The sequence below is a fragment of the Hydra vulgaris genome, chromosome 01 (assembly GCF_038396675.1).
Source record: "Hydra vulgaris chromosome 01, alternate assembly HydraT2T_AEP".
Classification (NCBI taxonomy): domain Eukaryota; kingdom Metazoa; phylum Cnidaria; class Hydrozoa; order Anthoathecata; family Hydridae; genus Hydra; species Hydra vulgaris.
The window spans coordinates 37,627,501-37,640,000 of record NC_088920.1 but is presented as its reverse complement, the minus strand read 5'-3'; the positions used below and the strand labels follow the sequence as shown (position 1 = coordinate 37,640,000).

General features: G+C 27.0%; 1 protein-coding gene across 1 annotated transcript in view; it reads left to right on the top strand.

Moving 5' to 3' along the window:
• LOC101238393 (eukaryotic translation initiation factor 4E type 2) overlaps positions 1 to 12,500 on the top strand; it is a 145,719-nt gene that overhangs the window by 96,006 nt on the left and 37,213 nt on the right. The window contains exons 2-4 of the mRNA XM_065788084.1: positions 3,145 to 3,212; positions 5,079 to 5,142; positions 9,339 to 9,392. Coding sequence (XP_065644156.1) covers positions 3,190 to 3,212; positions 5,079 to 5,142; positions 9,339 to 9,392 — 141 coding nt within the window. The 5' untranslated portion in view covers positions 3,145 to 3,189. The remainder of the gene's footprint in view (positions 1 to 3,144; positions 3,213 to 5,078; positions 5,143 to 9,338; positions 9,393 to 12,500) is intronic.

Below are 12,500 nucleotides of genomic sequence, written 5' to 3'. Positions count from 1 at the left end.
CCTCATAGACTGGTCCAAGCTATGGGAGATGTCCTTCAATATTAAGATATGTAAAAGTTGTGTATAAAATGTATGAAGTTTGGTGAAAAACCAAGCAAAAATCAAGACAACTGTTATTTTACTATGAAAGACGATGTTGGAGCTGTTTTTAACCTTGAAACAACAAAAATTGAGCAAAATCTTGGTGTAATTTTTAACAATAAAATGGAATTACCACATCAGACATGCAATAATTAAAGCAAATATAATCCTAGATATGCTTAAGCGAACATTCAAATCTTGGATGGGGCCTATTTTTTTAGATTGTTTACAACCTTTGTTCAGCCTCATTTGGAATACTGTGCATCTGTTTGAAATCCTTTTCAAAAAAAAAAGAAGTAAGGGCTCTAGAAGCTGTCCAGAAAAAAAACAATTAAACTTGTTCCAGGACAAGGGGTACCGCTGCCCAAATTTTTTTTTATAGAATAGCCCCTAACTATATATCTTTATTTTAATTTAAAAGTGTTTCAATAATGTTTAATCCAAGCTTAATTATATAATTACTAAGTACTCATATTTTGTTACCTCTTATTTAAACTATTAATTTTTAATAATAATAATAGCGTTTATTTGCATTAAAAACCATACAAAAAGAGTTATAATACAAAACGGTAAAACAGGTAATCACAAGATTACGCTTACATAACATCACTTATATAAAATTATGCATAGATAATTGCAATATAATTGATAAAGTACACACTTACGTTTTAAATCATAAATATTTATTTTATATATATTAATTTTCTTTTGAACATATATAGTGAAGGAGAATCAACAATGTGAGCTTGTAAGAAGTTCCATAATTTTACAGTTCTTTCGCTGAAGAAGAATCTACGAGAATCATTTGTACATACATTGTGTGGTATAAATTTTTAGGTGTGACATCTAGTGCTGTAGTGACAGTTGGAAAAGGTAAAGAAATTACATAGAGGTAAATCGACAAGGTTGTGTACAATTTTGTATACCATAAAAAGATCAAATTTGACTCTACGGTATTCAAGAGAATTGATATCTAGAAGAATTAGTCTCGATGAATAATCAGAATAAGTAATATGGCATCTTTTACAGGTAATTCTGCTGAAATATCTTTTGAATTTTTCGAAACAACAAATATCTTTTAGAAGATAAGGACTCCACACTGGGCTGCAAGATTCTAAGATAGGTCATACATAAACTTTGTAGGCTTTTACTAGGAGATGAGGATTGGTACTGATAAAAGTTTTAAAAAGTAAGTAAAGACGAGATTAGGCTTTTTTAGCAATACAAGAACAATGCTTAGAAAATTTTGTATCAGGTGATACAGTAATATTGGTATTATCAATATATCATCAATACAGTTAACTGTGTTTATCGCGATATTTGGAAAAAATGAGTACGAGGGAACAGGTAATGAAGACTTTCCAAAACATATGTGAAAACATTTATTGAATGCTATTTTTAGTTGCCAATAAGTTGACCAATCGGAAAAGTTTTTTAAGGAATTTACAAGGTCTGCATTAATGCTTGTACTTTTATCTCTTGCTTGGTATAATTTGCTGTCATCTGCAAACAGCTTTATTCTGCAGTCACCCTCAATAATGGAAATTATATTGTTGATAAATATTAAAAATAAAGTGGGAGCCAATACAGTTCCTTGACAGGGACATAGTTTGAGTAAAAGTTACTAATGTAAACACATTGAGAATGGTCAGTTAAAAAGTTTGTAATCCAGTATAGAAGTTCATCCAAAAATAATTTGGGATGTGAAACAGAGTCAAAGGCTTTTTCGAAATCAATATAGATAATATCAACAACCTTATGCTTGTTAACAGCTGTGGTCCATTCATTTAGAGAAGCTAACATTTATGTACATGTAGATCTGCGTTTTAGGAAGCCAAACTGATGGATAAATATAAAGTTATTAAGCAGAAGATAAGTTTTTAAGCTTTTGTCGATAATAGACTCCATAACTTTGCAAATAATACAATTAATTGAAATAGGTCTGTAGTTGGAAGGTAAAGAGGAGTTACCTTTTTTGACGATTGGACACAATAGCGGTTTTCCAAATTTGAAACCTAATTGTTTAAAAATGTAAAAATTTCATATTTTTTAATGTCTATTATAAAAATAAAACATTAAAAAAATTATTCTTTAAAAGGATTTGAATCCAGCGTTGAGCTAACAGTCTCGCCTCATTAATATATTAATAAGTCAACCTTGGCGCTACACTGAAATAGATAGCTAGGAAAAATTATTAATTTTAAATTATTGAGGCGCTTTTAAATTAAACTTATTATTAGGTTTGAGCTAATTGAGATGCTTCTGAATAAAAAAATATATTATTTTTATGCTGGTTTATCTTGGTTTCTCTCTCTCTCTCTCTCTCTCTCTCTCTCTCTATATATATATATATATATATATATATATATATATATATATATATATATATATATATATATATATATATATATATTTATTTATTTATTTATTTATTTATATACAGCTCTCGGAATCAGAAAAAATGAGGTCATCAATAAATTGTCAACCTTAAACTTTAAAATGGCATGAGGTTGACAAAAAAAGTTATACACAAAGGTCTTACCATAAAACATAGAAACAAGGATGACAATTTTTTGCTGACCTCAAACACTTTTAGCTTGGCTGTGCCGACAGTAATTCATAAATATATATATATATATATATATATATATATATTATATATATATATATATATATATATATATATATATATATATATGTGTGTGTATGTATGTAAGTATATGTATGTATGTATGTATGTATGTATGTATGTATGTATGTATATTTGTATTGCATATTGATAAGCAATCTGATGTCATACTGAAATAAGAGGTTACTGGGTCAGTACATTAACTGAGTAAATAGTGAAAACATGTGAGGAATGCCACTATATTGACTAAAGTTTGGGTTGGTGGAGCGATCATTTTTTTCATTCTTAGTTTTTTTCTTCTTTTTCTGAAAAAACTGTTTGGGACAAAGTAAGCGGAAAAAGTTGAAATAATTATATTTATGGTTAGTAATATAATTTTAATTTTAAAAATAAAGTTAACAATAAATATTTTAACTTATTTTCAATTTTTTAGTTTAGTTTTATAAAAATATTTTTGTATTATTGTACCGTAAAAAAAGATGGCAACTAATAAATTTGAAGCGTATGTATTTTTAAACATTTTATTAGAGTTTTAAATGCTTTACAATTCTTTCCTAAATCTTTATAATGTAGTTTGTTATTTTTAATTTTTTAATTTTCTATTGTTTCTACTGAGCATGGTCTTTGATTATTCTGTTTGGTAAATTCGTCCATTACTGAAATGTTACAATACATCCGTAATGTTTAAAAATTTTAAAGGATAGAAATGACAGAAAATTTCTGTTAAAAATTTTAATGGACCAATAATTTTTTTGTTAATATCTGTTAATTCCATTTGTTTCTGTAAATATCTATAATTTCATAATAATGAGAAAATTTTTTTAATTGTTTAAAAAAAAGTTGTATTAATTGGTCTAGGGTTTGTTTTATCCTATGGTTTCTTTAATTTAAGTCCTTTATATTTTGCTCTTTATCTTTCATTTAATTGAAGTTTGATGAAATGAAAGACCAAGAGCTAAAAATCTAAGGAGCTGTTTTAAAAAAATTTGAAATAAGTTTGTTTATAAATTTCATTTAAAAAACATTTAAAATAATATAATATTGTGCTATTTTTTCTGTGTTTTGAATCAACCAGAAGGCAAATAGCGGCCATCTACAACCCCAACCGGGGAAAGTTACGGTCCTCTCCCTTTATGATTTTTTTAAGCGCTCGCAAAAATATTTCAAGCGTGTTTTTAAATTGTAACAAATCTTTTTTCTTAATCTAAGTCTAATTAAAGAGGTATAAAGAATAAATATTTTTTTAAATCGCGCACGCCAGACAGATAATTACTGTCTGGCCAGCACTTTTTTGTATGCTGGCAGTAAATTTCAAACGAAGAAGACTGAAGTTATTTCAGTAGCAAGCACAGAAGATTTTCATATCATGGAGCCAATTGATTTTTGTGTTGCTAGTTTGTCACTTGTCAATGACATTACAATGGGTGATATGTCTTCAATTGAAGAAGAAATGTCCCCTTTTTTTTTCAATGGCGAAGCCTGTCACTAAAATCAACACAAGCGTTTTAACCTGGTAGAAAGACATTATGAATTTTCTTCCCATCTTAACTAAAATTTCTGGGTCAATTTTTTGTATTCCGCATCAAGTTCCCCGTCTGAAAGGGTTTTCAGTTCGTCAGAAAATTTTATAACTTGTTGCAAGAAAAACCTTAGCTCTGACACAATAAGACAGTTGGTGTTTTGCCATGACGACTTTAAAAATATCAAAATGAAAAATTAGAAAGTGAATGATTCTTTGAATGAAAAGAAGATGAGTGATAACTTTTATTTTTTTACTATGGACAATTATGTTTATGTATTTCAATATGTTTTGTTTGCCTTCAAAAATATACATATTATCTGTTTTGCAACTATGTCTATGTGTTTAAATTTTCAATATTATTTTGTTAGCTTTCAAAAATATACGTGTCTGTTTTGCAGTATTTTTTAATCAACAGCTGTTAACTAAATTTAACATCATTAACAGAAAATTATGGTTAATAAATTTTATCTGAATGGATTTTCAAGGAAATTTTGTAAATTTATTTTTAACACAACAGAAATATTTAACAGACTACCAAATGCCCATGCTTAGTTTCTGGTCTGGATTTTTCGTGCTTAGTTTCTGGTCTGGTTCTTTAAATGATGTATTTATTTGCTGATATGTCACACCTTATTAAATCTAAGTGTATAAGGAAAACAGAAGATATCAAGACAAATAATTTATACATTTTTCCCCTCTTACAAAAATAATGAAGCACTAAACAGGATTTCTTTGGTTACTCTTTTAGATTTTGGTTTTATTGAGCATATTATAAGTAGTGTCTTACATCTAGATCTTGATATTGTATATAGATTCTTTTATATACTCAATTGTATGTCTTTTTAGATTAGCACGCGAAGATAGTAATGACAGCAGCTCAAAATCAGATGAAGAAGTTGAAAATGGAGAGGTATAAATATAAGTAATATTTTATTATTAATAAAAAATTTACTAATTCAAAAAAAGTTTTCAGTTTTGAATGTTTCTATAAATTTCTGATTTAACTTTTTGTTTTACTTAGTGCAATTAGTTGTGCAGCCCTCAGAATAACAAAAAATTGGTTCAAGTTTAAACTACTTTTATTGGCATTCTTTTCACAAAAAGACAATTTCACAATCAGTACATTTAATTTGAAATGACAATAAAAGTTATATAAAGATTATATTACATATATTACATATTTTAAAATATGTTATGTTAATAATATTGGTGTTACTGTTATTTCAAAATCAATATGAAGCTTGTATGGTTACAAGTATATATAAAAAATAATCATTGTATTGTCAATTTAGTATTGAAGAATATATACACAGTTAAACATATATCTTGTAAAAATCTAAACTAATGAAAGAGAGTTGTATTAAACTTTTCTATGTTGACGCAGGTAAGTTAAAATCAAAGCAGCTGATTAAGATATGGTTTCTTTAAACATGTTCATTAAAGGTGAACTAACTGCTTACTGTGAAAGAGCAGTCCAATGTTTTCTTATTTGTAAAATGTTTTTCATGTTCAATGCATCTATTTAATAGTCAAGGTTAAAGTTGGCGATTTCATTGTGTAACTTCTGGGGCACCACAGTGTAATTACACTGATAACACTGATAAACAAATAAAATTTTATTGTGCAAATCTTGTTAACTAGGTGGTTTTTTTAAAACAAATTAAATATGCTGATTTCAAATATGCAAACCATTTTTCACCATCACGTCAAGTTGTAAAGATATTTGGGTTCAAATCTTTAGTATTTAAGGTAAAGTCCCTAATATTGTCGAAAAAAAAGTTATTCAAAAGTATGTCAACCTGGGTCTCAAAAGAAGCGTATTTTCATAGAGATTTTAAAAATGGTATTTGTTTGTAATAAAAATAAGTACTTTTTGTATTATTGCTGAGAAACATTTTGTTAAAGTTTTTTTAAAAGTCTTTAGCATTTTTTCACATAATTTTTTTTGTCAATAAATTTTTAGTAAAAATATTTATCTTTTCTAAAATCTCTATGAAAATACGCTTCTTTTGAGACCCAGGTTGACATACTTTTGAATAACTTTTTTTTCGACAATATTAGGGACTTTACCTTAAATACTAAAGATTTGAACCCAAATATCTTTACAACTTGACGTAATTATGAAAAATGGTTTGCATATTTGAAATCAGCATATTTAATTTGTTTTAAAAAACCACCTAGTTAACAAGATTTGCACAATAAAATTTTATTTGTTTATCAGTGTAATCTTACCTCTAAAGTGGCCTAATTTGCTGATTGAACACAACTATATACTCCAGTATCGAAAAAAAGTCATCACTTTGATTGCTTAGAACTCGTATGTGACAGTTTGGGAATGCAGTGGCAGATAAATTCAACTCAAACAAAACTCAGTTTTAGATTTATTTAGAATTATCACCATGGTTGCTGCTCAAGTTATTATCACTTGTTCCATCAACCAAACTCTGGTACAACTTTCAACTCAATCTTGCATAACTTTTCATTCAAGTTGTAATTTTATGATTTCCTAACATACAATTTACAGTTTTTAAAGTCTTTTTTCAACCAGTTTCTTGCATTTAACTTTCTTGCACTACTTTGTTTTCTGTTTAATATTAACTTAGTGATTTCTTTTCTAGTAATCTTGTTGGAATGACTTAGTTTAAAAAAAATTATATTTATTTTAGACATTAGCAATCTCTTCTTTAACAGTAGATGTTTTACCTCTAGTTTTATCATTGTCAGATATCTTGGACTTCTCTAAATGTATGCGTGGTACAATGTTGTCAGATATCTTGGACTTCTCTAAATGTATGCATGGTACAATGTTGTCAGATATCTTGGACTTCTCTAAATGTATGCATGGTACAATGTTGTTAGATATCTTGGATTTCTCTAAATGTATGCATGGTACAATGTTGTCAGATATCTTGGACTTCTCTAAATGTATGCATGGTACAATGTTTTTGATATAACTAGTGTGTGGCTACAAAAAGCTTTTTTAAGAGGGCCAAGCATTTGGGTTGTGATTGAAAATTCTGTTTTGATTTGAGTTTTGAGTTTTTGATCTTAGAAACAATAATTCAATGTTTTGTTCAGCTGTAAATTCTTTAAGTGTATAATGGGTTTTTTCTGATTTTTAAAGTGTGATGGGTTTTATCTGATTGTGTCATTGTCTATGCATTGATTTTATTTAATATGTCCAAGGCGCATAACTCTAAGTTAATTGATGTTAAAAGCTATATGCCACTTGTGAGACCATTCAACAGTTCTATCTATGTCAGATTGAAGGAAAGGTAGTATCTAGCAGGAGTATAACAACTCTGATAATTACTCAGATATAATCCACCTAATACTAATCTATGTAGCCAATTCTTAATCTATTTTAGCAGATTTCATTAATTTCATAAGCTTGCAGTTTGTGTAACAAGCTTCTATGTGGAAATTTACCAAATGCTATATATCGCAGAATATATAAAATAAATAATAACATAAGACATGCTACTAAGGATCCGTTAATATGGAATCTTAGATGTATGCCTTATTTACACAAATCTGCAGCATTGAATATAGACTTTGTGTAGATTAATGTGGTTAGACATTTAAAAGATTTTTTTTTTTTTTTAAGAATGTGTTTTGTATCAACTCATAGCTTTATTTTCTGATAATCTTTTTAATTATTTTTCTATTTTAGGCTCATGAGTGTTGTTTTCATCGAGTTAACATGGCTTGTATGTATTGATAAAAAAGGCATCGACCCTTCTTGTTCAACTGCAAAGACTGTATAAAAATAGTTATTCGTGTTGAGCATATTTTTTCTTTTTCTGTAGTTGTTGAACCATTTGTAGTTTGTAGATTGGGAATTTGTTTATATGCATTTTTTTTGGTGAAAACATGTAAGTAAAGGTGCTTTGGGTTAAACTTCTGTAAGTTTATGTGCATTTTTATAAAATTTATGTGCTTTTTGTAAAGTTGCATGTATATGGCTCTTGCAGCAATATATTCGAGCCATAGTTTATGTTTTGCTTTTACTGCTTCCTAGACCTTATATAGTTACCCATAGCTTGTTCTTTTTTTTTTTTTTAAGTAGAACTGTTTATGGTATATCTTCAATTTGTTTTGTAGATTTCAACAAGTAAATTGAAATTGTTAGCTTTCTGACCTTCAAACATGGTGGTTCAGTTACTTAAGTTTTTTTGGTGAGTAGTGCATCTTATTTGACTTAACTGCAGATAAGACAAGAATGTGAAAGTATTGGTTTCTTTGAGATACAACCAATATGCCAGTAATAATATGGTGTGATTGGCCTATTTTTGTAAAGCTTGACAGGTCATCTTGTGAGACTTTTATGGACTTTTATGGATTATCGTTAATAGTTAGCTAGAGTGTTGGCGATGAATCTTTGAATGATTTATAAAGCTTGAATGATTGTAAGTTGTAAGCAGTCATTATCCTTTATATATATTTTTAATTATGTGTTAAGTCACATTATCCTTTAAATACGTTTTTAAATTAGTTCCAACTAATTTTCCATTAGTTGCAACTCTATGCCACATTTCAATAAAATTGTATCATGTATGACTTAGATAAAAATTTCCATATAACAGCATAGAAGAGCAGTTATTGATTAACAAAGTTTGTTGCAATTGATCATTTGAGTTAGTGCAATGTCATTAATATCAGGAGGTCACCAAATTTGATTATTTAAAATATATATTTAATTCATTTTGAGTTGTTTGTTACCAACCTCTGTTGTAATTAATTCTGGTGAATGTTACGCATTCTCTCATAGCTCAATGGAGTTAATGTAATGAGTGCAGTTGATACTGATTTAAAAATGCACTGTCTTTTTGATTCAATAATATCAATTTTGACAATTTTGCTAATTTCATGATTAATGACATTTCAAAGTTGCTGTTCTAGCAACCATACAGTTTCTAATTCTTTATTAAGTATGTTTGGCTGGTGTTGCATGTGTTTGCTGTTGTAGTATCTACATCCACAAAAATTTATTTAATTTGAAGTTGCCTTTAATTTAGGATTTAGGTTTAGGTAAGTATATTTTATATCATAAACTTATTCAATACAACATAGTATGAAACATAAATTAATATGTTTAATATCCAGGTGCCAGCAGATGAGTCTGCCTCAAAAGAAGATTCAAAAGAGGAGACAAACAAGGTACTTTAATGACTATAAATATTTTATAAAGCCATATGGTTTTATAAAACTATATATATATACATATATATGTGTATATATATATATATATATATATATATATATATATATACATATATATGTGTATATATATATATATATATACATACACAACCCTCGGAATTAGGAAAAATGAGGTTGGTAATGATTAGCCAACCTCAATCTTTTAGAGGTTGGCAAAAAAAATTTGATACAAAGGTCTTACCATAAAATGTAGAAACAAGGTTAGCAATTTTGTGCTGACCTCAAACACTTTGGGGTTGGCAAATAGGTCAGCATTCAGCAATGCGGGCCCTAATTGCGAGGGTTATATATATATATATATATATATATATATATATATATATATATATATATATATATATATATATATATATATATATATATATATATATATATATATATATACATAAATATATACATATACATATATATATACATATATATATATGTATATATATATATATGTATATATTTATGTATATATTTATATATATATATATATATATATATATATATATATACATATATATATGTATATATATATATGTATATGTATATATTTATGTATATATATATATATATATATATATATATACATAAATATATATATATATATATATATATATATATATATATATATATATATATATATAATGATAATAATATTATTATATATTCCATGCGTTCTATTCGTGTTTAACATATATTCTGCCAGATGTACTATTTGGTTTTTATTTCACTGTTTTGGTATTAGAGCAGTTATTTAACATATTTGTTCTAGGAAACATTGCTTATTCATAAATATTCTTAATTTATGTTTAAGGTTATGTAAAGATGTTCTTTTTTATGCAGAGATTTTTTCTAAAATACTTTCAAAAAACATGCTGGGTGTTGTTTTATGTTTTAGTTTTACATCCTATTAAAAAATTGTTTTAAAGTTGTATAAGTTGTAAGCTTGTTGTATTTTTTATATTGTATTAGTTATAGTTTTTATTATTATTTTTTCTTTTACTTATTTGCAAAGTTTCACACATCCTTGTGTAATATTAAGATAAAATGTTTGATTCTGACAACTAGATCATTTTCCAAAGATACAATGTAATTGATAAACTTTTTCTACCTTGATTTAAACAAGATTGATAAAAAAAATTTTACAGGCTACTCAATTTCTAATTGTAATACTCAAAAACTAATTGGAAGTTAGACAATCCATTTATCTATGACATAAGAGCTTAATCAAGTTCATTAGTTATACATTTTATAAAAGTATTGCATCATTCCACAAGTATGTGTGAAAAAAAACCCTGAAAATTTATCTGCGACATAAGAGCTTGTTTATTTAGTTCATTTTTGAAACTTAATAACTAATTATTTTATTTAATTTAAATAATAAATTTACAGAGAAATGATGCTTAACTAAAAAGGCAGGTAACACATTGGTTCACATTAAAGGATCAATGTAAAAAGATTACTTACAAACAAACAACATCAGTTCAACACAAAGATTAAATAGTTGATTTTCATCTCATCTTCTACTTCAGATTCATCTTCTTCTTTTTTACCTTATTTATCTTCTTACTTCTTATCTTCAGATTTCTTTCTTTTCTTCTTACTACTTTAAAGGCTAACACACTAAATAATCAACCTTCTAAACAGCAGAAACTGCCTCATATTATGCTAGACTTTTTAGTTACAAAAAATATTGCATTCTAACATTTAGATTTCAATAACAATGTTAACAATAATAACAATAATAATGTTAAAGACATGATTTTTATGTTATTATTACTTTATAAGCAATTTTAAACTAAAATAAAAATTATCATTAACTTAAATTGATCTTGTAAAACTGCTTCTTATAATTTGTAGGTTTAACATATATATTTTTTTATGATTTACTTTGCGATTGGATTTCTTGGGCTGATATCTTTTGTCTTTCTGCTGAAAATCTTCTATAATCTTCTATAAAATTCTTTGTTGTTCATTAGAAAGTTCATGTTGTTCATGAGAATGATAATGTTCATGAGATAAGGTCATTGAAAATTTCTGATTTTTTCAAAACTTTTCAGACTTGGTTACAGTAATTACAGAAAAAAAAAGTGGGTACTCATAGGGAATTTGCAAAGACAGAATGATAAAATTAGTAAAAAATGAATCTATAAAGTATTTCATAATCAGTTCTATAGACAAGTATTAAATTAGGCATAAATTTTTTATTCTTTATTCTGATTCACTTCCAACAAGGTTGCAAGCAACCACTATTAAGTTGGAAGTTACTAGAAAAAAATAATTAAGTTATAAAGCAAGGAAATAGAGAGGCTCAAGCTTGGCAGATAGAGTTAATCCAACTACGTTTACAATGCGTTTTTGTACCTTGTCTAGAAGAAAAAGAACATCATTGAAAAAACTAGCCCAAATATGACAACAGCATTCCATACAGGGACAAAAGAGAGATTTTTAGAGGTAGAGAATAAAATTAAGAGTAAGATAATGGCAAGCGCGATGAAGAGAAGCAACCTTAGCAGATGCTAATTTTACATGCGATTGTATATATGGTTTCTATGAAAGGTCAGTAGTGAACAATAATCCAAGAAGACAAAAAGAAGAGGTCTTAGTGAGAGGGTTGCCATTCATTAATATAGAAATGTTGACTGTATTGCAGTAGTTGTTTGCATTAAAAACTGAGTTTTGTTGGAGTTAAAATTCACAAGCCACTGCAAGCCCTAATCTGTCACAGAAGTGAGATCAGGTTCAAGATCGCCTGCTTGTTCTAAGCGATCAAAGAGAAAACTTTTTTTCAAGACAAGAGTACAGGCCTTGTTTTAAACTAAAAAAAGGCTTAGCCCATTAGCTTGTTATGATTTTGATGTCATAAAATTATTATTATTTTTTAAATTATTTAAGAACATTAAATTTTTTAAACTACCGCAATAAAATAAATTACCACAAAACAAGTTTATTTTACTAATTAACAAAAACAAATTTAGAAATGTTTTTTTGTAAATGTACATATTGTGAAATGTATATTTTGTTTCAATTTATTATTTTTTTAAATTTTAAATAATT